This window comes from Acomys minous, assembly GCF_964271855.1.
Source record: "Acomys minous genome assembly, chromosome: 10".
Taxonomy (NCBI): Eukaryota; Metazoa; Chordata; class Mammalia; order Rodentia; family Muridae; genus Acomys; species Acomys minous.
The window spans coordinates 92,898,917-92,924,676 of NC_140491.1; the positions used below are offsets into that span (position 1 = coordinate 92,898,917).

Below are 25,760 nucleotides of genomic sequence, written 5' to 3' on the forward strand. Positions count from 1 at the left end.
TCGCACATTTGGGGGAGGGAACGTTTGCCAGACATTATTTGTGTGTTGGGGGGCACACTCCCATGCCGTGGTGCATATGTGCAGGTCAGAAGACTCGCAGGAGTCACTCCTTGCTTTTCGTCTTGTGGGTCCCAGGGATTGAATTCCAGTCATCAGGCTTGGCAGCAGCAAGCACCTTCACCTACTGAACCACTTAGACTTGAAGAATATTCAGCTTTTTTTTTTTTTTGATAACTAACTATAAGCCTCTTGTGAGATAACATCTCACTGCGTAGCACTGGCCGTTAAGGTACATCTCAAAGGACTATTAAGAAACTCCTTTCTTCTGTCTCCCCATCTTATCTTTTCCTCCCTCGTGTGCCATGTGCACATGTGGGTTCACATGTGTGTAGGTGCACATGTCAGCAGGTGTTAGTGACTCTCTTTCTCTAGCTTATGTATTGAAGTAAGGCCTTTCACTTGAGCAAAGAATTCTCTGGTTGAGCTACTTAGTTCCGTGGACCCCGCCCCCTTCTACTTCGCTTACATTGGCGCTAGAGTTCGTCCAGCCCACTCAGTATTCCCACAGGTGCTGGAATCTGGACCTCCTGGCTCTATAGCAAGTACTTTACTCACTGAGTCATCTCCCCTGTCCCCTTTCTCTCTTCTCACAAATTGGATGATAGTGGTGGTTCTAAAGTTGCTTTGTAATCTGATAGGGTAAAGTCAGGTATCCACGAATGTTTCAACAAGGGGCTTAGGGACATACCTTTTACTGTAAGTGGGATTTCTGGTGCGATCCCTAGATCCCTAAACCACGTTTACGCCTGGGAAGGAAGAGGGTCCTTAACTCTGCTGGCACACTTGACAGGGGGCTTCAGTCTGTCTACAGAGAAGGAGTTCTCTCTCTTTCCAGGTCCCCCATACTGTGCTCCATTTCCCTGCCTTTCTGTCTTGCCTGCTTTCTGCTCGTGTAGCTGAGAGAAGAGAGCACGAGATACAGTGAAGTCAAGAGTTAGTCTGTGGAGCCCAGCCTTGATGCTGAGTGCATCCTCCCTGTGAAAGAAACTTTGCAAATGTTTCCCAAACTTAGGAGAAGAGAGCCAATGTGTCTGGAGAATTGGGTTTGGTGGCATTTTAGGAAAATATCAGGGGAAAAGAAAGTCTGCCAGGACACAAGGACATGAGGACACGAAGACACGAGGACACTATCTCAAGGATAGTGTGTCCATTTACTCCCAAAGCTGGCAATTCAGGGCAGTTGGATCAATCTGACCTTTGTAATTTCTGTTTCCACAAGTGATACTTCGGTTTCCAGCTCAGAGGTAATAGCTGTTTAATAAATATCCACAAACGGAATGAATGTCAAAAATCTTCAGCTCATTTTTTTTTTCTCCCCCAACAATTCTGTGTTACGTCCAGCCTTGCTGTCTGGATGGCCGTTCAGTGAAGTTCTCCATCAGAACTAGGCCTGCAAGGGGACTTACCAATGCGGTTAGTGCACTTTGCCGAGCAGGAAGTAAGCCAGTACTGCTAGGCCCCGTAATTGTAGGGCTTATTAAATGGTCTTCTTTCTTTTGACTCTCCAGCTTTAACTGATTATTCTGACATGGCTCTTTTCACTTTTGGTCCCCCTAAGAAGTAGAAGGAAGAAGAAGGAAGAAAGGAAAAAAAAATTTTTTTTAAAAGGAACTACTCCTGGCCTGTGCTAGAGAGAATTGATTGTCCTCAAGAGTAAGCAGGCACAGGGAGTGTTCATTGTAAACTAATGTATAGAACATTTTTGTACGAAAATAGCTAATGAATACGCAAGGCATTCTGTTGTTTGCATTTTAAATGAAGTTTCATTTTTGTTACTCTAGTTAGATTCCTAAGTGTCTGAGAAGTAGAAAACTCACTCCTCATTAGATTCATTTAAAACTTTTTTTCAAGAAAGGAAAAGTCCTGGGGGTATAAGAAACTTCGCTTGCTTCAGTATGTCATGTTAAGGCATTTGACAATGTTTCCTTTACGTGGGGCCAAAGACCGCAGATCCACCCTGATTGCTAATTATTCAGATTGTAAATAGCTTATTCGAGAACTTGGGGGTGAGACAAAAGAAACTCGATGGAACAAAAGGCCTAGGATAATGAAAAAGATACCGTGAAGAGAAAGGCCAGGCAGAATTATGATGCGGGTCACATCCTGTGCCTGCATTTAATTGTACCTTTGTATTAAATAATAAAAATGATTACATGTTCAGTGCTAACAGGTGTCCCTTCTTGAGAACTATAGTCTGAATAAGTGACAGCAAATTACTCCAATTCATCCACTTGGAATATTATGCTTTTGGTTTTCTCTACTCTATATTAGAGGAATATAGTCTATGTTAGACATTTTCCGGAAAAATGTATATAATCCCAGGATAACTTAATTTGTGGTAAACATATAAAATATAGGTGAATACTTGATGGTCTTAGTACATGAGAAGTCCTTTTGTAGGCACTACCTAATGTATTTGGGCCTTACCAATACCAGGCTTGTATTTCTGGTACTTGGTACTTCTGTATAAGCCTTGGATATCACTGTAAATTTAGCAGTTACAGGTGATCATAAGTAGTCTTCCTTGCTTTTTAAAAATATTTACATATTTTTACTTTCATATGTTTGAGGGTTTGTCTGCATGTATTTGCATGTATCACACGGGTGCAGTGTCCATGGAGGCCAAAAGATGGTGTCAGATCTTGCTGGAATTGGAGTTGAGATGGTTGTGAGCTTCCATATGGATTCTGGGAATTGAGGCCAGGTCCTCTAAAAGATGAAGTGCTCTTAGCCACCGAGCCATCTCTCCGGCCCTTCCCTAGTTGCTTTAATTGGTTAAGGCTTATTGCTCTTGCATTGGCATTTGGCTGGCTGCTCTGTTCTTGTCTGGGGCTGGGTGACTCTCTGCTCTGGCTATACTTGAAATCTGTGTGTGAGATGGATGTTGACTGAGGGACAGGCAGCTGGTATGGCCTGAGCTGAAAAGACTGAGGCATATCACACTTTGCATCTCTGCTGGGTCCTGCTCACCCGAGAATGTCCTTTTCACAGTGTTGGCAGAGAGGAGGAGCATAGGTCCTCGGAAGCCCTACTTTCATCATGAGCACTAGTATTCATTCCACTGACGAATCCATTTCCCATTGTGGAGTCCAGACAAGAGTGAAAACAGGACACTGAAGACACGACAAAAATCATGGCTATAGGAAGGGGATAAGAGAGAGACAACATTTGTAATATATTACACAGTTACACAAATGAAATATAATGAAGATTTCTAGTCCAGTGGAAAAGGATGATGTCTGGGGGGGGGTTGTTTGCTTGCTTATTTTTCTGATTTCCTTGCTGAAGTACTTGTGGGGTGTGTGTGTGTGTGTGTGTGTGTGTGTGTGTGTGTGTGTGTGTGTGTGTGTTTGTGTGTCTTGGGGGGTGTGGGGAGACTGGCTCATTATGTAGCCTTTGGTGGTTTGGAGCTTTCTATATAGACCTGGCTGGCCTCAGAGAGATTCACCTGCCTTTGCCTTCCACGTACTGGGATTAAAGGAATGTACCACAAAGCCTGGCTTGTCTGGTTTTTGCTGGATATTCATACAAAGTGTGAGAAGCAATACCTTGAGAGGCACAGGCCATAATAGGAGCTGTGTAATTTCAGAAGTACCCAGACTCTCTGTAAAGGACATATCAGACAGAGAGAGAGAGAGAGAGAGAGAGAGAGAGAGAGAGGAGAGACAGAGGAGAGGAGAGAAAGAGGCAGGGAAGAGGAGGAGAGAGGAGAGAGAGGAGAGACTGCCTTATCCACAGTTCCTCCAGCCAGGTGAGTGATACCCTTAGAAGTTGTAACGCAGCATTTTCCTCCCCCTGCTCCCCCGCCCCCCAGCACCTTGTCACTCTACACTGTGCTCTGTATCCACTCGCCCTGTCTTGCCCCATTCCTTCTATGTATCCTGACCCCACCAGTCCTGACACTATAAGCACGTTCAGTAAGTGATTTTGGAAATTGTATGTTGTCATAATTCTCCATGAAACAGTTCTCATTTCCATCTTTTTTTCTTTTAACTGTGCTGGTCACATGTACTTAAAGCAGAAGTTAGGAATTCTCACATACGCACACCTATTTTGCTCAGTTTCCTGTACTTTTCCCTTCAGAAAGGGAAGTTTTTAATGTAATGGCCACATTAGATTAGCTTGACTTTTGTAGATTAGCCAAACTGGAAAGGGGAAGCTTCTGGAGAGGTCACCGTGACACCAGCAGCCTGAGACAATGAAGCACGCTCTGAGGATTTTGCTGGAAATGGGGCTGAGGCTTTAGGAGAAGAAATTCTTTCTGGCAGGCATCTGACCCCCTTTGCTCATCACAATGATTGTGTCAGACTCAGGTCAGGGCATAGGATGATGGGAGGAAATTCTCTTAATTGCAAAACGGCAGTTTGGTGATGAAATCATGACGGGTGTTATTTTAATAAATTGTTTTTCTTAAAAGTGAGACTTTTCTGTACTAGTAGGTAGATAGGAGTTAGGCATGTCTGTTTATGATGGGTCTTTACACAGCAAAGGGTCATTTAAAGGTGTCCTGTGCTGCAAGAACTGCAGGAAATCATCATCACAGTGCCATAGACTTTTACCAGCCAATTTACTACCATTTTAATTTCTTTCATATTTAGTTATTCTTCATATTCTTTATACATGATTTCTTCCTTCTTTCCCTCCCTCCCCCTCCCTCCCTCATTTCCTGTCTCCTTTTCTCCTCCCCTCCCCTTCCTTTCCTCTTCTTTGTTTCTAAGCTATTTGTCCTTTCACTTAGAAGCCAGACTTAGTTCTCAGGAGAACAGTGTTTGTAAAAGGTTTCTGTGTGAGGCCCGTGCTTTAGATGGTGCACCCTAAAACACACATGCTCACATGTGTTTCTGTTAGAAGACCTCTCACTCTTCTTGGTCAAGGCCATTGGGAGTTAAGATAACATCTCTACCCGCAGCAACCTGTGTTCTTTTTGGTGGGTGCATCTCAAACTCTGGACTGTCTTCCCACTTCTGTGGTTCTGTCCTGCGTCTGTGCACTCAGTGTGTGCACATATGTGAGATTTCAAGTGCAAACGAGACCAGAGTAGGAGACAGATTTGCGCAGTTGCCATCTGGGCCCTTGTGTGGGTGCCAAGGTATTGCTGATGAATGAAACAGGAGATGTTGCCTGGGTCTGAGGAAATGCGCAGAAAAAGCTCAACTCCATGAGCACATAAAGTGGGTGGGCATTTCAGGCTTTCCGCTCCTGGTCTCATGACTGGCAGCTTTCTCCAAGCCCTTTTTTTTATCTAGGAATAAAATTACAGGACACACAGAGACACTTTGAAAACGTCAGGAAACAGAGAGGGATGATTTAGTTGACAATAATGAGACCACGTCACACCTTATGAAGTGCTCGCTGCAGGCATCGGCGTCTCTGGGGCGAAGGGCAAGTTGAAGTGAACGGAGGTGGAGTTTTGCTCTGAATGCAGAGAGGAAAGCGGCGAAGGCCTAGGCAGAGCATTTCTGGGAGGAGACTGGGACCTCTGGGCTCAGAGAGAAGTTAAACTCTGCTTTTGAGCTTTTAGGAGCTAGTAGCAGTTATGTGCGCTTCTCCACAGAGCAGGGCAACATGTGGGCCACTCCTTGGGGACACACTCATAAGCATTGCTCCTTCTTTTCCTACTTACTCGGCTTGCGGAGAAAGGCTAGTTTGCTGGCTTTTCTCCTGCCCTCAGATGTCTGGCTATAACTTATTGGCTTCTGAAAATGTAACACTTACTAGATATTTGTTTTGTGCTGAGAGATGGAAGGGGGAGGAGTAAACGTGGCCTCCTGCCATGCTCTGCAGCAGAGGGATGGCCCTGTCACTGCAGTGGAGGGTCAGATTCAGCCAGGCCCACTGCCCACCGTTTGCTTCATTTGTCTCTGTGCCCAGCATATTGGGAAGATAGGCTATTTTTCTAAGAAAGGGGTAGATGAGTATCAGAAAGACTATAGAAAAGATACGTGTGAGACATAATGCTGGCCTGGGAGAAAGCACACAATTTGCTTTGAGGGGACAAGAAGCAGATAAGGGGAGACTTGATACAGGAAGTGGATCCTAAGAGATGCTTTCCTGGAGCTTCCAGAATGGTACCCAACCGGAAGGGTTGCAGAGCAAAGACAGGAAGGCCTGAATATCAGGTAGCTGCAGATGGTTCTGGCAATTGGAGAGTTTATGGATAATAAGGGGTGTGACTGTGGTGGCCCGGCGCTATATCCTGAAGGGTCCCATCACTAGGTGACAAACCTGAATCAAGTCAAGGCGGGGTCTGCCTGGGGCCTGGAGGGCTGTGGAAAGTCTAGGAGCAAGGAGGTGTGCTTCCACCTCATGCTCTCAGTCCTAGATGACCTTTAAATTGTATTGGGATCTAGAAGCCAATTAAGGAGACATTTCCCAGTATGGAAGGAATAGCGCTTGATGCTTACAATGTACCCCAGTGTAAGCAACGTTTGTGTTACATACTGAAACGGCAAAAAAGACGCGTACTTTAAAGATGAAGTAAGGAAAAATGGATGCTATCAAAATCAGCTCTGAGCCGGTGATGATTGTGTCCGTGAGCCACCACTTCATACAGCAATGCATTGTTTCGATGCTGTCCTTAATTGAGCCCAGAGACAATTCTGTTAGAGCCTGGAAGAAAAGACAGGGAAGCAAAATAGAAGTCTCCGTAGCTGCAGGGAGGCCGGAGATGGAACAGAGGTGGCACCTTTCAGTTGGCCGTGGAGGTCAGGGCTGCAAAAGACATAGAAGCAAAAGGAAAAGATTCAGTTTTTGAGGTGGAACTCGGAAAAAGGAGCAGTCAGTGAGGCTGTCTGATTCAGCGACTGTGGAGTTTCCACTTGGTTCCCACCACAGTGCTTTACATCTAGGCTTTAAAGTAGTCAGTGCTTACATCACTTTCTATGCTCAGGCAAAGTGGCTGAGCCTACGAAGTCTCCTGCGACGTGGCTATGGTGCTAACAAATGGCTTGGCTTTCTTGTGCTACCCAGTGCATACCTGTGTTGGGGAGGTGGTTTACTGTCACAGGCTTACATCACCAGAACAGTCCAAGAGATGATGAGATCTGTCATATCACAGCCCCACCCCCACCCCAATCACTTGATAGTATTTATGTAGCCCTGACTGGCCTCAAACTCACAGAGGTCCACCTGCCTCTGCCTGCTGAGTGCTGGGATTAAAGGTGTGTGCTACATGACCAAACCTTCTTGTCATCTCTTTACCCCGGAGAGAAAGCAACTGTAGAGTGACATGCCGCTTCATTGCTTGGTCTCTGCGCATTCATCTAGCCTTGTGCAGCGTATTCTGGTTTTTAAAAGACTTACATTAATGAACGCTGGCTTCTTAAACTTGACTGTTTTAAGCCACTTTAGGGCCATGCTGAATTGAAGCTGATAGAATCTGCATTTTTTCCCCCCAGCTTCCTGCTTCACTACTGTTGCTGTCATTGTTTCGTCTTGTACTTTCAATGTGTGCATTTTTTGAGACAGCAAACCCAATTCAATATTTTAAGGATAATAAATGACACAGTTTGGGATAAAGCCACTCCAAAACAAAAAACAATTTACACATCAGGGCTTAGTAGACACTCTTCCCTTCTAGGGCGTGTTCTTAGGAGTTTCTTCCAGGCTGGTATTCTTCAGGCAGTTTTCGAATAAGCTGTTTGTGGGGAGGGGCTGAGGGATCTTCAGTCATCGATTCTCTCTTTATAACTTTGCCCTTTTCCCTGGAACATACGACTCGTGCAGGGCTCCCAGACTGAATCACAAGGAAGAAGCTTTACATAAACCATTTATACTACACGTTTGGTATGCCGGTGGCATAAATCAACAACAATATCCATTAGATTCATCCCCGTATCAGTATTATCTTGATAGAACTGATCTGGATGTGTGGGAATTTGAACTCTGCTTCAATACATCTAGGCCTGGATAATTAATTATTCAGGGCACAGAGAACCTGGCCCTGCAATGGAGAGTAATTCTCCCTGGTCAGCGCTAACTCCACTGGCAATAATAAATAGGAAAAGTCTCCAGTGATGCCAGGATTTTAAAGTGATTAATCATCTCTTCCCCCTTTCTCCTCCCTCTCAGTTTTCTTTAACTAAGAATTTTCAGCAATAAATCTCTTAACAACACAGGTAGGAATTGTTCTGTAATTAAATTTTGCCCTGCTTAATTTCTTACCTTTTATGTGCTATTTTAAAAAAAAATGTTACATTTTAAGGAGCTCTGATCAAAATTCAAACCTTTTATGGAATAAAACCTATGGCATAAAAGAAACCTTTTATGGAATACTGAGATTCTCTATGGAAGAGGGATGTCTTGATTTTGTGTGCTAGATAGGCATGCAGTCATAAAAAAAAAATCGTTTATCAACACCAGTTGGGGTGTCAGATAGTCCAAGGTTTTGGATTGCTTCGCTTCCATGTTTACGTTTTTTCTGTATTAGAAAAAGTCTAACACATACATATGTTCCCACCCAGAGAGAATAATTACTTATTTGAGAAATAAGTTTAAAACTTTGAGATAATTGATGTCAACCTTGGACTCCCATCATTTTCATCTTTACAAAACGCACTTGCTGAAGGAGCAGGTAAATGTCGCCCGCGGATGATCACATATTTCCAGATGGTGCCCTGTGGAGCTGCCCAGCCATCATGTAGATCCCAGGTGACAGGGACAGATGTGACAGATCTGTTGTGACACACTTCTGTACCACCAGCCCGTGGCTCGAGGTGACTCTTGTTCCTCCCTCATGCTTGTCTCTGCTGCAGGACAACACAATGATGCACGGATGAACCTCGCCATTGCCCTTACAGCTGCCAGGTATGGGGCTGCCACGGCCAATTACATGGAGGTAGTGAGCTTGCTCAAGAAGAAAGACCCCGAGACTGGGAAAGAGCGTGTGAGTGGTGCGCGGTGCAAGGATGTCCTCACAGGTACGCCAGGGTCCGCGAGGGAGGCATTTCTTAGCATTTTGCTGTGCTTGTGTAATGACTGAATGAGGATTTTCCTGTCACTTTTCTTTCAGTGAAGGCAGACTTCAGTCATATTAATTATATTCTTTATTGTCAACAATGCCTGGTTTAACATGAAAATTTTCCCTTGTGGTACTTGCCAATTTTTTTCCCTTTGTGTTAAATAGTAACACTAATGATAAGGATAGTAACAAATGCCCATAGAACCCTCACAGCTGTGAATGCATTTCATTTCCCTCACAGAAACATGTGATTAATAAAATTAAATCAATGTGCCAAGGCTCCAAGCATCACTTAGGTGACACAGGCAGGGCATTTACACGTCCTTTGAGTCAATCACTTATAACTCAATAAGACTTCCATTCTTGCCATGGCCTTATTGCTTGGTAGGCAGTTGCAAAATTCCATCATTTCTTGAACAACAACAACAACAACACTTGCAAAATGTATTTTCTCATAGTAATGTAGTTAAATATTTGGATATTTTTTCTAGTTGAAAAAATTTAAGTGTGTGTATGTATGTGTGTATGTGTGTGTATGTGTGTGTGTGTGTGTGTGTGTGTGTGTGTGTGTGTGTGTGTGTAGTCCCAAGTGCATGCCATAAATTGAATGTGGAGACTAGAGGACAACTTGGGGCTCAATTTCCTCCTGTTATGTAGAGTCCCAAGATCAAACTTAGGGTTTTAGGCTTGGTGTTAAGTATCTTGATTGACTGGGCTTGCCAAGTCCTTCCCTTCACTCCTTCCTCCCTTTTCCTCCCTCCCCTCCCTTCCTCTCCTATATCCTTTTCCTTCTCTTTCTCCTTGTATTTGGGTTTTACAGACAAATCCTTCACTCATCCCACTTTCGTTGTGTTTAGTACTTTGTTTGTAGGCATTTTTTATGTTTTTGTTTTAAGTGCTGGGCATTGAACCCAGGGCTCTTTTTTTCTCACTTTTTATTATTATTTATTAATTCATTCATATTGCATCTCAATTGATTGTTACCCCATTCCTTGTATCCTCCCGTTCCTCCCTCCCTCCTGCTTTCCCCCTATTTCCCTCCCCTATGACTGTGACTGAGGGGGATCTCCTCCCCCTGTATATTGATCCTAGGGTATCAAGTCTCATCTTGGTAACCTGCTATCCTTCCCTGAGTGCCACCAGGCCTCCCCATCTAGAGAAAGAGCTCTTAATCCCAACCCTGTGAGCACAGGCACTTTATGAATAGACCGAGAAGCACAATGAAAAAGTGGTTTGCGTTTTTTTTCCCCCTTTTCGTTTGGACTTGTTTTGGGTAAATTTACTCAGAAGTCAGCCTTCGTTTGGCTCTTCAATAACTCTGGCTGCTCATGTCACTTAGCGTGGTATGTACTATATGTCATCATAGGTTAAGTTAACAGATAAACTAATAATCCAGTGCTGCTGAGCAGAGAGCAGGCTGAGAGTTTGGAGTTGACGTTGCTTGTCTTCACAGGGCAGGAGTTCGACGTGAGAGCCAAATGCGTTATCAATGCCACTGGCCCCTTCACAGACTCGGTGCGCAAAATGGATGATAACAATGCTGCTGCCATCTGCCAGCCCAGTGCAGGTGTCCACATTGTGATGCCTGGGTACTACAGGTAATAGGCTTCTTTTCTGACACCTGTCACCTGAGAGAGATGCTCACAAGAGATTACACACTGAATGTCTTCTATGACACTCTTAAATTTTGAAGTGTTTGCTGTGGTTTATTTAAATTTTTTTCATTTTGTGTATTTATTGTCTAAGGTGTTATTGTACATTGAGTATATTCCTCCCATACCCTCTGTCTTGTTTTTTCTCTTCCCCAACCCCACTAGTCCCCTTAGGCTTCTTCTTAATGTCATCTATACACACATGATTTTTAGCAGCCTATACACAAATCTAGGAAACACATTTGAGAGAAAACACACATTTGACCGCCTGAGTCCGGCATAATTGGCGTGATGTGACTCCTTCCAGTCGTGTCCTTCCTCCTTTAGACGCAAACCTCCTCCTCCTTCAGGCTGAAAGCAGTTCCACAGTATGCACACACCCCTTTTGCTGGAACCATTCCTCTGCTGTTTTGACACCTAGGTTGGTTCCATAACTTAACTATTGAGAAAAGTGTGGCAGTGACATTGATGCACAAGTGTCTGTCATATATTGCCTTGGAGTCTTTTGGTAAATTCTCAGGAGTGGTATAGTTAGGTCATATGGTAAATCTCTTTCTGTTTTCAGCTTATCTCCTGCCCGTCTTTCCCTGCCTCAGAACCCTGTGCTTGTTTCCATAGTGGCTGGACTAGTTTACACTCTCAAAGCAGTGCATAGGGGTTCCCTTTCGTCGATATCCTTGCCAGCAACTATTGTTCTTTTCTTTTCTTCATTTTTCAAGACAGGGTTTTCTCTGTGTAACTTTGGCTGTCCTGGGTTTGCTTTGTAGACCAGGCTGGTCTCAAACTCACAGTCATCTGTCTGCTTCTACCTCCCTGAGTGCTGAGATTACAGGTGCCTACCAACTGCCATTCTGGATAATGGTTAGTGAGAGTGAATACTTTTTTATATGTTTATTGGCCATTTGTGTTTCACTGGCCTAATTAATTTATTGGTTGGCTTGCTTGATTTATTGTAAAAACATTTTATTGTATCTTTTTATTTGTGTGTGTGTGTGTGTGTGTGCACATGTTGTGTGTGCACATGCATAGCTATGCTCATGCTCAGATATGCGCAGACACATGTGTGCATGATGTGCATGCATGTCTGCCCACAGTATGAATGTAGAGGTCACAGGATGATGTGTGAGTCATTTCTTTTTTTCGACATGTTCCAAGTGTTTGAACTCAGGTCATCAGGCTTGGCAGCAGACACCTTTGCCTGCTCCTGCTTTGTTTACTTATTTATTTTTTTGAATTCTTTGTATATTCTGGAGATGAATACCTTGTCAGACACATCACTACCAAGAGCTATATTCCATTCTGCAGGCATTCTTCGCTTGATTAACTGTCTTCTTTGCTGTTTTCCATTCCATGAAATCCCATTTGTCAGCTGTTGGCATTATTTACTGAGCAACTGGAGTCCTTTTCAGAACACCTTGGCTTGGGCCTGTATTTTGAAGCATTTTCTTTAATTTTTCCTCCTATAGCTTCATAGTTTCATGTCTTCCCCTGAAGTCTTTCACCTCCTTCAAGTTGTGTCTGGATGTCCAGTCTTCCCATTTGCTGAGGAGGCTGTCTTGTCTCTGGTCTGTATTTTTGGCATCTCAGTCAGAGATCAATAGATGTTATTTGAATGTGTTTTCTATTCGGCTCCATCTAAAGTATTGTTTTTAATTGCCATTAACATATAAGATACCTGTGGGGAAAGTCTCTAAGACTATGCTAAGAGTACAGATTATATAGTAGCCATGAATTCTTCATGAAATGTCTTCTATACAAAGTTGTCCATTTTGACATTATTGAGACAGATTAGAGAGGACTTCATCCCATCTTGGAGGAGTAAGTAAATGATGGCTTATTTCACAATAGAGTATTACATACCATTAAAAATTACAACTTCAAATAACTTTAGTGGGTTAGAAAAACACTATTGAAAAAATGTTAGTTTAAAATGCACACCTAAAGATTGTTTGTGCTGTAGGATCTAAAAAATCCACACGTCCACAAATTTTCTGTATAAAGACCAGAAATATGTTTAATCTCTAGATCATATGGTTTTGGATGAAAGTGTTCTATAAACATTTTAAATATCCAATGAAATAGACACGTAGGAACCACCATGTACTGTTTAACACCCATGCTTTTTTCTAGCCTGCTAGCCTTTTTAAGTCACGAGAACACAGATGCAGTTTTGATCTTCACTGCTGGGATTTCTTCTACATCTTCTTCTCCCTTCTCTTCCCTTCATCTCTCTTTGTCCATCTGAAACGTGTTTTCACCCTATAGCCCAGGCTGGCTCAAACTCTGAATCCTGTTGCCTCAGTTGCAGAGTGCTGGGATTACATGCCTTCTGCTTGCCAGCCCTCGTAGGTCACCATTGTCTCACATATCCACGGAAGTCTTAGACACATTCTGACACTTCAGTTATGTCTTTTGAAGAAAACCTTATTTTCTTGACCCTGGTTTCCCCATTATTGGAAAAGGAATCACCTGACGCCTGTAGACCTGACTGGATGAGGAAGGAGACGAAGTTGCTACAGTGGCATTGACCTTCCTACATTCATTACTTTTTTACTTTCCCGTGAGCATCCCACCCCCCGCCTCCCACCCTGCGAAGCTACTTTGAATTGAAGCTATTTCTGATTCTATATCATACATAACTTGCATAAAGTTTGGCAGTGATCTGTTTTAAGACAGAGTCTCTAGTCTGTTGTCCATCATGGCCAAAAATTCCTGGCAATGCTCTTGACTCGGCCTCCTAAGACCTGGGATTACAGGCATCAGTCACCATGCTCAGTTTTATCTGTTTTGTTTACTCATGTGCCCTTGTGTCTGACTAGTGTAGAAAGGTCATGATATTAGTACCCCATATATTTGAGCCTAGGCTAGTACATAAAGAGTTAAACTTGGTGGCATCTTTCTCCTTGCATCATTTGCAGAACTATCTTTATGGAATAATTAAGTTTGGTGTAATCCTAACTAACCTTCCACATATGTAGTGAGTGTAAATTATAGTAATAGCTTTTAGGTATGTGTTTGGGAAAGTAGGCATGGTTGTTATCATTGTTGTTGTTGTTGTTTTTCGAGACAGGGTTTCTCTGTGTAGCCTTGGCTGTCCTGGAGTCGCTTTGTAGACTAGGTTGGCCTTGAACTCACAGAGCTCTGCCTGCCTCTGCTTCCCCAAGTGCTAGCATTAAAGGCGAGTGTCACCATGCCAACTGGTTAGTATTATTTTGTAGAGATTTATTTTCTTTTATTTTATGTGTATTGGTGTTTCACCCGCATGTATGTCTCTGCACACCACATGCATGTCTAGAGCCTGTGGAATTCAAAAGAAGGGGTTGGTATCCCTGGTCTTAGGGTTGCTGATGGATGCTGGACATTGTGTGGGTACTAGGAATCGAGTCTGGGGTCCCCTTAAAGAACAATCACTGCTTTTAACCACTGAGCCGTCTGCCCAGCCCCAGCATAATTATTTTAACTTCAGACAACCAAACATACAAAAATCTTTTTTTTTTTTTTTTTTTTTTTTAATGAATTTACTCTTAAAAAGCAATCCGGAATTTTCCTCAGATCTGTGGTTCCTTCCAAAAGCAACACTAATGCTCCCACTGTGGTCATGTCTTCTTCCTGCCTGCTTTTTTATTACTGATAAGAGGTCAATTTTTTTTTCCTGTAACCTGTGTACATACTGTTAGCTCTAACATGGATTGCTAAGTGGTTAACAATAAATTGATTTCAGTTTAACTGAGGGTTCTTCAGCAAAGCTATGGTCTGCATGAGAAAAAATGCTCCTTACCTTGAGTCCTAGACACACACAGAAATTAGCAAACTTCTCCTGCGGATGCCAGATGAATCATACAGATTGAGAAGAGCGGTGCGCCTCTCGCGTTGTGCTGGCTGTCACTGGGGCTGACTCTTTCTGGTGACCTTGCAGAACTAATCCGTCATAAGAAAACAAACCTTTCCTTGAGGGAGACTTATGAATTAGGTCACTTAAAACTGATGAAAGATACTTCCAAGTGGATTCTTAAAATTTTTATACCATTTCTTAGTGGCTCTGTCTTCCCTCTGTGCTTGTTACATTTATGCTTGACACATGTGTCTTTACTTAAGCAGCTGATTATCTACAGGTCCCAGGCACATGTGGGCTGGTAACCATCACCTTCACCCTTTAAATGGCTTTTATTGCAGTGGAAGTTTCTGAGGGTCTCGGTAGTCGCGCTTTTCTAACCCTGCCTCCTGCCTAGGTCACTCGACATTAGAGCCTGAGGGTTAAGTTTATCATGTGTGTGGTTTGAAACCTGCCATGAGTTTTCTGGCCCATGAGGTAGTTTGCATGTTAACATAAAATTTCTTGAAGTTTCTCAAGTGTTTTGTTTCGACAAAAAGCCATTTATCAAACCAAAGCTTGGGATTCGAATGTGTTAGCGTCCAACCTAAAGTGACTGACTGATGGTTTAATCTAAGGGCTCATCTACTTGTAGCCTCCCTATTTACATCTCCCCCCCTCACCCTGCCCCTGGTTTTTATAAGACTTGAGGTTGACTGGGAATTGTAGTTTTAATGGTGAATAAGATTTAACCCTTTTTAGAGACCAAAAAATATTAAATGGTTCTTTAGTGCGTTTGAGTGAAAAATCCCTTTTACTCTGGGCCCTTGATGATGGTGGAAACCTTAGGGAAAGGCTAGACTTGACTGAGTGAGCCATGCTCTCCTTAGGCTCTTTGAATTTAGAATGCCGAGCTTTGCCAGAAAGACTGGTCCACTGTGTAATTTACATAAACAAGAGGCACTGGTGAAGTTCATAGGCGATTTCATGTACAGTATTTTTAGCTTTGCTTTTAAACAGTTGTTGGCCTCTCATCCCTACCCATTTGAATAAATCTTTGAAATCTTTTAGGGGTATAATAAGTAAGAAGTCCACTGCATGCTCTAAACCAAATGTGCTTGTTTCTTGTCTAAGGAATGTCACTGCAGAACATACCTTTAACACTAGCTCTCTGTGAGAATTCAGTCAAATATGACAGCTATTTAAAGATTTCTATTCACTTTTGGATCCTTCCCACTTCTTCAACAATTTCACATTTTCTTGAAAGTATAATTATGTACTTATGTTTTCTGTACATAATAGTTTTTAGTCAGCAATCCATGTACTTTATTTTTAATTTAATTTCTTTATTTTATGTGGATTGATATTTTGGCTATGTATATGTCTTTACACCACGAGCATGTCTGGTGCCCAAGGAGGTCAGAAGAGGGCATCTTATCCCCTAGAACTGGAGTTACAGATGGTTGTGAGCTGCCATGTGGGGGCTGGGAATTGAACCCTTGTCAGCTGGAAGAGTGGCTACTGCTCTTAACCACTGAGCCATCTCTCAAGCCCCAACTATGGGTTTTTATTTATGCTTGTTTATAGTTGCCCAGTCTTTCAAGTACATTTGTGATTTTGCTTTTAAATTATGCAGCATGTGCTAGTGAAAATTCTTTGCTAATATTTAGAAGGATTTTTTCCCCCATCTATAGGAGGTGCTTGTCTTTCACTCTAGTTATTGACATTACATCAGTGTCCTTTCTTTGTTTGAAAGTTTCTCATTGCTAACCTATTCCTCTCCTTTTGTCCCATTTAATGACATTGTTATTTAGCAAATATAAAAAACAAAGGACCAAGCTCTTTTCTTCATGCACTTGTTGATACTCCTGTCTCTTTGAAATAAAGTAAAAAAAAAAAATCATATTTGACAAAGTGGCACATTTTTATTTCAGCATCAAGGAATGAAGGAGTTCATGATTCCATTTCAGTTTCTAGAAAAGTTTGACTTCTCTTTCTCTTGTACTTCTCAGGTTTTTTACTGTGGGATGTGCAAAATGTCAAATGTCCCAGGAAAAATACTTATCATAGACTCCAAGAAAGGTTGAAGAGTCATCGTTAATTGGCCATAATAAAAGAAATTATAGGCATTTATTCCACTGACATTATCTAATGTGAGTGGTCCAAAGTATAAAAACCAAAACAATTGAAGGACAATTAATTAACCTTGCATTATTAGATGGAGAGGATTGCAGCATAATGTTATCACATTTGTTCAGTTCTTAACTTTTTGCCTTTATTTTATTTTATTTTTTTGAGGAATTTTTATGGATTAGGATAGAATAATAAAATACTAGCCAATGTCTTTCCTGTTTTGCTTATCTGCTCATGAGTGCCAAACAGAAATGTTTCTTTTTACTCCAGCCCAGAGAACATGGGACTTCTTGACCCTGCAACCAGCGATGGAAGAGTTATTTTCTTCTTGCCTTGGGAGAAGATGACAATTGCTGGCACTACTGATACGCCAACAGACATCACAAGCCATCCTATTCCTTCAGAGGAAGACATCACCTTCATCTTGAACGAAGTGCGGAACTACTTGAGTTGTGATGTTGAAGGTAGCGTAAACATTCCTGCAAAATTTTCTACTGATGTTTCCAGCATGGTGCTGGATCTTTCTCATGTCCGGCCGGAAACATCGCCACGCTCTGCATACTGTGACCCTTATCGTCCAGTCCCCACACCACCCCCTCCCTGCTGTCTCTCTTATTGCTGTAGCAAACCTAGGGCCTTGAAAATGCCAGGAAGTGCTCTCTCTCCTTGCTAATATCCTCCTCCCCCTGGACTACTATAACCTTTTCTCTTTTGAGGAGGGTGGGTGGGAGGGAAGACGGGGTTCCATGTATTTTTAGGATGGCTTTGAACTCTATGTAGTTGAGGATGGCCTTGAATTTTCGATCCTCTTGCCTTTACCTCCATAGCACCGGATTATAGGTGGGCGTCGTGTGTCCCATGTATGTCCTGCTGAGGATAGACCCCAAGGATTCATCACATTGCTCCAGGACTTTACAGCTGACCTTTATCCTCAGTACTGATGATAACTCTTATGAGACTTCTGGAAGGGCTGTGAGGGTCAAATTACAGTGCTGTGGGAATAAATCACCTTTTCCTCACTACTTTACTCATCCATTTGAGACCTATGCAGCCTGATGGTTTCTAATGGGAAGACTTTAGGAGTGCATTCGGTTCCCCAAATACTTCTGTAATGTGAAGCTTAAGGAGATGGGGTTTCCAGACAGACACAGGATAGACATAGCAAACAGAAGGAAACTGTTGAGAGGATTAAGGTATTTCTTTTTTAATCCTTCCTTTCTCCTTTCTCTTTTCTCTTTCTTTCTTTTTCTTTTTTCTTTTTTTTCTTTTTTTGAGAAACGATCTTGCTGCATAGCCCAGGCTGAACTCATACTTACTGTCTCAGCTTACCAAGTGCTGGATTTAGAGGCTTGTACCACAGATATATTAGCCGGTGTTGTTGTCTTTCTGTTGACCTGACAAAAATACTACAGAATTAAGTACTTTTAAGAGGTTCAAGTGAGCAAAGTACAGCAAAGCTAAGTTGACATCTTTGCAGTTCTTACCTGGGCATTTTAACTCGGATGTCACGACATTTGCTCTCACAAAGTTTTATAATGGACTTTCTTATGCATAATAGTCTCAGGAGTTTCCTAGCTTTACCATTCTGGTACCCACCCCATCCTCCAAGCTGGGGATAGCATTTGTGCTTTCTTTATATTCTTTACCTAGTGTCTCATTTAGGATTTCTATTGTTGGGATAAAACAGCATGACCAAAACAACTAGGAAGGAAAGCGTTTACTTGGCTTACATATCCTGACTCACAGTCCACTGAGGGAAGCCAAGGCAGTAACTTAAGCCAGGCAGGAACCTGGAGACAAGAGATGAAGCAGAGGCTGGATGGGTACTGCTTCATGGCTTGTTCCTCATGGCTTATTCATCCTGCTTTCTTAAAGAACCCAAGACCACCGGCCCAGGGTGGCACCACCCACAATGTGTTGGCCCTCCCACGTCCATCAATAATTTAGAAAATATCATTCTGACTTGGCTGCAGCAAGATCTTACGGAGGCATTTTTTTTTTCCTCATCTGAGGCTATCTCCTCTCAAATGACCTGTGTCAAGTTGACATAAAACTAGCTAACACACTTAGAACACCGTGCATAACTCTTTCTATTTTATCTCTTTGGGTATTGCCCAGTTTCATACCTGTGCCTTCTCCCACCCCCAAGCAGTTTTATTGGGTAGCCCAGCCTTGTCTTGAACTCATAGCAATCCTCCTGTCTCAGTCTCTCAAATGGAATTATAAGAGTATGCCATCATGCCTGGCTCAACTGTGTCATTTTGGGAGTGGAGCCTTAAATGACCTCTTTATGTCTGGTTTTCCTCCTCAACTAATCTGTTTTTAAGTCAGAGCTCAGTTACTAGAACACATGGTATCGTCATCTCTTTCCTGCAGACACAGATACACAAATGTAACTTGGGAGTATCCCCACTGACTTAAGGAAAATCTATAACTCTCTTACATGGCATATGAAGTTCCTTACCATTTCCACAGGTTTATACTGAAACCTTCCTTTCCATGTCGTGATCTAATGGTTGTATTATTTATCCTTACCAAGTTAGGCCATATGCATTTAAGTCCTTGTCACATTGTTTCGGTGATGACTTCTTCTGGGCTGTTCTTTGTAACATCACCCCTCTTGGCATAAATATCTATATTTCAGAAGCCACTGCCTTTTGTCACACTGCTAGCATAGCATGATAGTTTTTCCAGCACCAATCTGTGTTCTTGGAGCTCCCACTAAGAAGGGAGTCTTCGTCTACAAAACTTGTTAGCTAACTGACATTTTTATTACTCATGACTGCTTTGAGCAAAAATAAGATAGTAAGGTATTGGTTGTTTCAGGGAACTAATTTTATGATTTAATAAGTAGTTCTTCTTGATTACAGATCCTACACCAATGCTGGGTTTCCTAACTGGTTTGTAGTCTTCTGTAATGATCAGTAGTTGCTTGCATTAAATAGTTGTCAAATCAAAGCAGCTGTGTTCTATGCATCCACATTTCCAGGATTATTGGTGGACTGGGCATACTTTTCCCCCCTAAACCTTCCCTCATTTGTATGACAAGGGCTATCCTGGTCAGGTTCACTTCAATGGCTGTATCTGTGGTAAGGACCCCCTGAGGTGTATTTGCTGGGCATGAGTGAGACTTTTTGACACTTAGTATTGGTAGGCAACAGGTGTCTCTGAGCTCAGTATGCGTTGTGTGGTCCATTTGAAACATATGCTTTTGACCCATATTTAGGTCATTTTTTTTGTAATACCCTTGCCAACAAAGCAGATTTTAATAACCACCCTCTTCTATGCCCCACTTTATCTATCTTGTTTGGTTTCTCTCAAGGACACGAGCAGAGGGACTTCTTATTTTCCTGCCTTCTCTTTTTGCTTATGAGGAACCATGTTGGATTGGGCACACTGTTTATGGTAGAGCTTAGCCTTCAGAACAGAGGTTACCTCGGGCCTCCTTGGAATGAGCCTTTCCTTTTTTTGTTTCTCTTTTCTCATGAATCCGGATGATCTCCATAGCATTTGCCATGTAATTCAATGTTCTAATTTTGTGGTCTTGATAACCACATAGCCTCTGGCTGCAGCCTTCAGGCTGCAAAGAAGCTCTCAACACCTGGAGTCTCTGAGACCCACACACTGATTGGCTGCACCCCAAATGGAGAAGCTCAAGGGATTTGGTAGGGACATTGCTTTTGCCATCTTTCTATGAGAAAGGAGACAGGTTAAGTGGTTTTAAAAAACAGTTCATCTATTTATATGAGCAGTCTTATAAAGCTGGCTTCAGTAGAGGAAGTACAGATGCTGTTTTTGTCTGGATGCAGCTCACTAGCATTTACGAATCCTTTTTCCATTGTGCGATCATGTATTTTCCAACAAAACAAAGAGGTTTTAAAAAATGGCTCAGGTTGCAGTCTTAGCTTGATCTGAGTGTATTATTAGTTCCTTCCAATTTAAAGAAATGGATGTGAATCTACTCTGAATAGACTCTCTTTGGGTATCTTCTGAGAGGGTGGATGTGCTAGAGGGAGTGGTGGGCCCTGGAAAGCCATGATGTCTAGGATGAGTATGAAAATCCGTTCCTGATAGTTTTGGCATCGAACAGAGGTAGTGGCATTTTTGCCCTGCCTATAAGTAGAGAGAAGACGTGGCCATTCCTGCATGGTCTCCAGCCCCTTCAAACCCCCTACTTTTGGTTATGATGGAAGCGGAGAAACTAACCAAGACTACTTCTTAGTTCTAATGTTTACAAAAGCGATTGAACATTTTCTTTCGAGCAGGCTTTCCTCTCGGTGGCTTGGAGACTGTCTTGAGACTATGTGTCCATTAGGTATAATATCTAGGACGTGACAGCTCTGTCAGCTGTATGCACCGTTCTGCTTAAATTTATATTTAAATTTTTTGATTAAGAAGAATTCTTTTTTTTTTCCTCCATTCTAATTTCTAGTTGGCTGGACTCCCCGTGTTTGAGGAGGTGCACTTAGTCTTGATAAAAGGGAGCAGTTAACCAAAACTCACTGTATCTTACAATGGAGACTTTCAGAGTTGTGGGGTTTTTCCTAGGTATTTTGGAAGAGCCCAGAATCCTCTTATGTACTAATGGAAATGTGAGAGATTCAAAACTTCATTTCTTAAAATGTTCATCTCTTTGTGCTTTTTTTTTTTCCCGCAGCTCCACAGTCCGTGAGTATTATATGTGTTTGACATACTGCTATGCAGGCATATATTCTCAGTGTCTCCCTTGTCCCTTCTAAGAGCCATGCACTTCCTGCAGTAGCTGAAGTTGAGGGACGGTGGCATTGTTTTCTGCTTGTACCTCGTAGTATTGGATCCATGATGACTCTTAAATAAGTCTGGCTCTGATATGACCACCTAACCACTGTACAGTAGTTTGGTTAGTACTTCTGAATTATGGGATGGGATATGGGTCCAGTACAGAGTAGATTGAGTCTTTCTGTTCATTTCAAGGAACCTTTCAAAGTCAGATACCTTTAGGATAATGTGTGCCTGGATATGATGTGTGTGTGTGTGTGTGTGTGTGTGTGTGTGTGGTGGGTAGGTAGGCATGAATGTGGAGGGCAGAGGATCACTTGGTTAAGCTGGCTCTGTCTATCTCTCCTTTTATGTAGGTTGAGAGATTGAACTCAGATTCCCTGGCTTGCACAGCAATTTCCTTGACTCTCCGAGCCATCTTGCTAGCCCAAAGCTGCATTTCAACATGCTTTGCATTCATTGAGGTTGCTATAACCACACAATGTTTTAATAGATGGATAAGTAAGTTCTGACAGCAGTTTCTGAATCTCCTCTAATGGCTCTATATGTGTGTGTGTGTGTGTGTGTGAGAGAGAGAGAGAGAGAGAGAGAGAGAGAGAGAGAGAGAGAGAGAGAGAAGAAGAAGGAGGAGGAGGAGGAGGAGGAGGAGGAGGAGGAGGAGGAGGAGAGAGAGGAGAGAGAGGAGAAAGAAAGTATCAAATCCTAACACTCTGTGCTGCTCACAGTAGCTGCTGCACTACTGCAGAATGCCTAGGAATGATTCTGAAAAGCATTTTGCCTGTTGGGAATAAGCCCATGTCTTCTTTTACAATTTAGAAAGCTTTCCATCCACAGGCTGAAATTTCTAGATTACTTGTTTGTTCTTTGCTGAGATGGGTAATTGATAGTTCTGCAGTTCGTGTTGAGTTAGGAAGAAAAATGATCTCTTGAAAAATGTATCATTAAGTTACTGTGTAGAGGTTAATCAGAGGGATGCGTGGTGGGGTCTAAGCTATAACTGCAGTGGATTGAGAGAGACAGAAGATTTGCTGGGTGCTTCGTCCAGACGCACAGTATTCTGGGGGAGCTTCTCGAGGCAGCCTCTGCACTTGCACATGGGCTTGCACATGTGCAATTAGTGGTGTTTATAGATTGCCTGTTATTCAATTAACAGCCGAGCTGGCCATATCAACTCACTGCAGACCTGCCTTTTCCCTGCCAGAGATTGTACTCGGGTTATCAACTTACACAGGCTTGGCTGTCTTCCAGCTGTTTAATTAGAGTGTCACGCGCCTTGCTTTTTCTAGTTTCATTAGTTTATAAATGTAATATGGTATCTTATTTCTGTGATTAACACTTCATTCCAGCAGGTTAAACACGCTGGTAGAGACGTATTGATTTCTGACACTGTTTCCCTTGTATTCATGTAGATATTTTCACACGGCTCTTTCGGTGTTTTTTTGTTTGTTTGTTTGCTTGTTTGTTTGTTTTTTGCTTTTTGTTTCATTTTGTTTTTGTTTCTAAGTGGCAAGTATGAGAAAGAACACCCTGAAATACACACCTAAATAAGTGACACCAAGCAGAATCACAGTTATGCTTAACTGTCACTTCGGTGGCCTTCAAAGTCGACACTTGTTTTGGCAAGGATATGAGAGAAAAAGTATTAATTATTATCTAAAACAGTCACACTGAGCTTCCCCCCCCCCCCCCCGCCCCCAAGGAACTGTGAAGAGTTCTGTTCACCTTTATAATTTCTATCTTACCCTTGAGAACATAGAGTAAACTGAACGAATGACTTATTAAGGACATAATGGAAATGACTTTGGCAGGATCTCACTGTGTGGTGCTGGCTGTCCTGGAACTCTCTATGTAGACCAGGCTGATCACCAATCAGAAACCTGCCTGCTTCTGTCTCCTGAGTCGTTGGCTTAAAAGTGTATACCATGGGTTTTACTTTTATTTTTTAGCCAGGGTCTCATTTTGTAGCCCAGGCTAGTCTTGAACTCGAGATAGTTCTCCTCTTTAAACCTCCCAAGTTCAGGGATTCCATGCTTGAGACACCAACCATGGTGGGCTCAGAGAAGCACTCAGTAGTCCAGTATAAAACTTACTGCTCACTCTCTGTGACCTTTTACTTGGTACACTGTAGAGTATTGAGAGATCTTAGGATCTCTACTGCTAAAGACAAGTGACACGGCAAGAAAGAGAGGACAAAATAGTGACATCTTGCTTGATTGTGTGAGCAGTCTAAGTCTGGGTTCTAAGACACAAAAGCCAGTTTGCCGTGGTTTATGCAGATTTTTCTGTGGAAAGTTTAAGTAGTTTGTGTTCACTACCTACTCTTGGCTACAAAGGTGTATGATAGGACCAGCTTCAGAATAGTAATCTGAAAGGAAGACTATTTAGTTGAAAATACGTATTTATCAGCCTGCCTGGCTTTAATGAGCCTTTAGAGATGCGTATGATAGCTATTCAAGTTAAATGCAAGTTCACCTCCTTGGTTGTCTAAATCACATTTCCAGGGACTTGATGCTGCTGCTATCGGCTAGTGAATTGGACAGTGCCGATAGCCGGCTTTGCCCGACCATCCTGCTCATCAGAGGCTAGAGCATTTAAATATTGTTAGAGAAGGAAATGCTCAGTTTAATGGAGTCACTGAGGTGAGGGAGGAGTCACTGTCTAGTAAAGCAGGAGCTCCAGATGTAAGAAGGCAGAAGAGGTGGTTTGTTTAGTGACTGAGCGATGACTTAGGTAGATGTTAATTTTCTTTGCTCTTCCACCTCTAAGGATTCTTGCCCCACTCTCAGACTGTCCCTTTGGTGGTTACAGTGTAGGTACAAAAGCTCAGAGAAAACAGGATGACACGATGGTGCTTCCTGATTCTGAATATCCATCTCCTTATTTGAGTGACGCTCTTGAGTGAACTTTAATTAGGGTTTGTTTCACAAGGATGCAAGGGTTGCATGTTGGTTAAATCGATTATCAAGGGAGAAGTCCGTCAGTAGCCATTTCTTGTCCTTGAACGTTAGACTTGATGTTTCTACGTATAACTATTCTGTTTTCCCTGGATGGAACATACAGCTAAGGCCTTGAGCATGAGCAGACATTGCTGAGTTTGTGTGGTGGTGGGCTATAGGCTACAGACTTCAGTAGTTAATAAAATTTTGAGTAACACATAAAAATTATCGTGTCAAGTTTGGGAGGGGGTGGGCAGATAGAGGATAGGAAGGTGGATAGATAGATAGATAGAAAACAGATAGGTAGGTACATACATACATACATACATACATACATACATACATACATACATACATACATATCCTGACCTTACTCTGGCTTAGTAATGTGAAAGTCCTATAGGCCATACAGAGTACTTCATATTTTAAATAAATTTTATTATTCCTAAAATATATTTTTCTGAACAATATGATTATAATATCCATCTAATAAATTTTCTGCTTTGCTTTTAATCTGTGTTATCTTTAAAAAAAAAAAACTTCAATTGTATTTTAAGAGAATTTTATACATGGCTATAATAAGGACATTATTTCCCAACCACCGCCTACTCCTGTCACCTTGCCCACTCACTCCCTCTCAAGTTGATAATATCTTCATGCTAAAAATTTCAAGCTAAAAACCAAATGCCAAGATATGAAGTATAAAAAATTTTCCCAGGTGTGTACTCTTTCTTCCTGGTGTTGAGTCTCAGGACCGGTCGTATTTGTAAGGATGGAGGTGAGATGAGTCTGTTCCCTGTTTCACTCCGTGCTTGTTCATGAGTGAACTCCTGGAATGTCTCAGGCCGGCCCTCTGCTTCAGACAGTGCAGCTTTGGATGTGGGTTGTTTTGTGTCCATTACAGTGGACAAGGCGAGGCCTTGGCCAAATAGCTGCTTTGCACATGCTTCCCACTTACTCTGAAACTCTAGTTCTCCCTAAAATACTTCAGACATTAGTCATGGAGCATCAAGAGTTTAAACCAGATTCCTGATCAGTGTGGCTACTAAAGGAATTTCACAGGCATGGGAGGGACTGTTCACTGACCACAGTGACGTTGGAGGTAGGTTGGGCATTTTATTTTTGCTTCTGAGGGCTGTGTAAACTCTAATGGAAAATAATAGTAATTTCCTACTTAGGTGTTTTATAAATACTAAAGAATTTTTTTCATGATTTATATTGAGAGTTTTTAAGACTTGTAGAACTCTGTGAAGCTGGATTACCCCTAGGCCACAGAAGTCTCAAGATCACACTCATATAAGAGAATACAAGCACCAGAGGGCTAGATCTGGGGACAGAGTCCTCACATAAAGGTCTTACATGGCCTCTAGTTGACCAAACTGGGAAGCCGTAGACTTCCTCAGCAGATCATTATGGTTTTGCTTCCCTGTTACACCATAACTGTTGGATGT

The 25,760-nt window shown here is 42.2% G+C and overlaps 1 protein-coding gene across 3 annotated transcripts in view; it reads left to right on the forward strand.

Annotated features, from left to right (window-relative positions):
- Window positions 1-25,760, forward strand: part of GPD2 (glycerol-3-phosphate dehydrogenase 2) — a 159,827-nt gene that overhangs the window by 94,788 nt on the left and 39,279 nt on the right. For all 3 annotated transcript variants that reach the window (XM_084800261.1, XM_084800262.1, XM_084800263.1), the window contains exons 7-9: window positions 8,814-8,978; window positions 10,473-10,617; window positions 16,886-17,079. In XM_084800261.1, coding sequence (XP_084656387.1) covers window positions 8,814-8,978; window positions 10,473-10,617; window positions 16,886-17,079 — 504 coding nt within the window. The remainder of the gene's footprint in view (window positions 1-8,813; window positions 8,979-10,472; window positions 10,618-16,885; window positions 17,080-25,760) is intronic.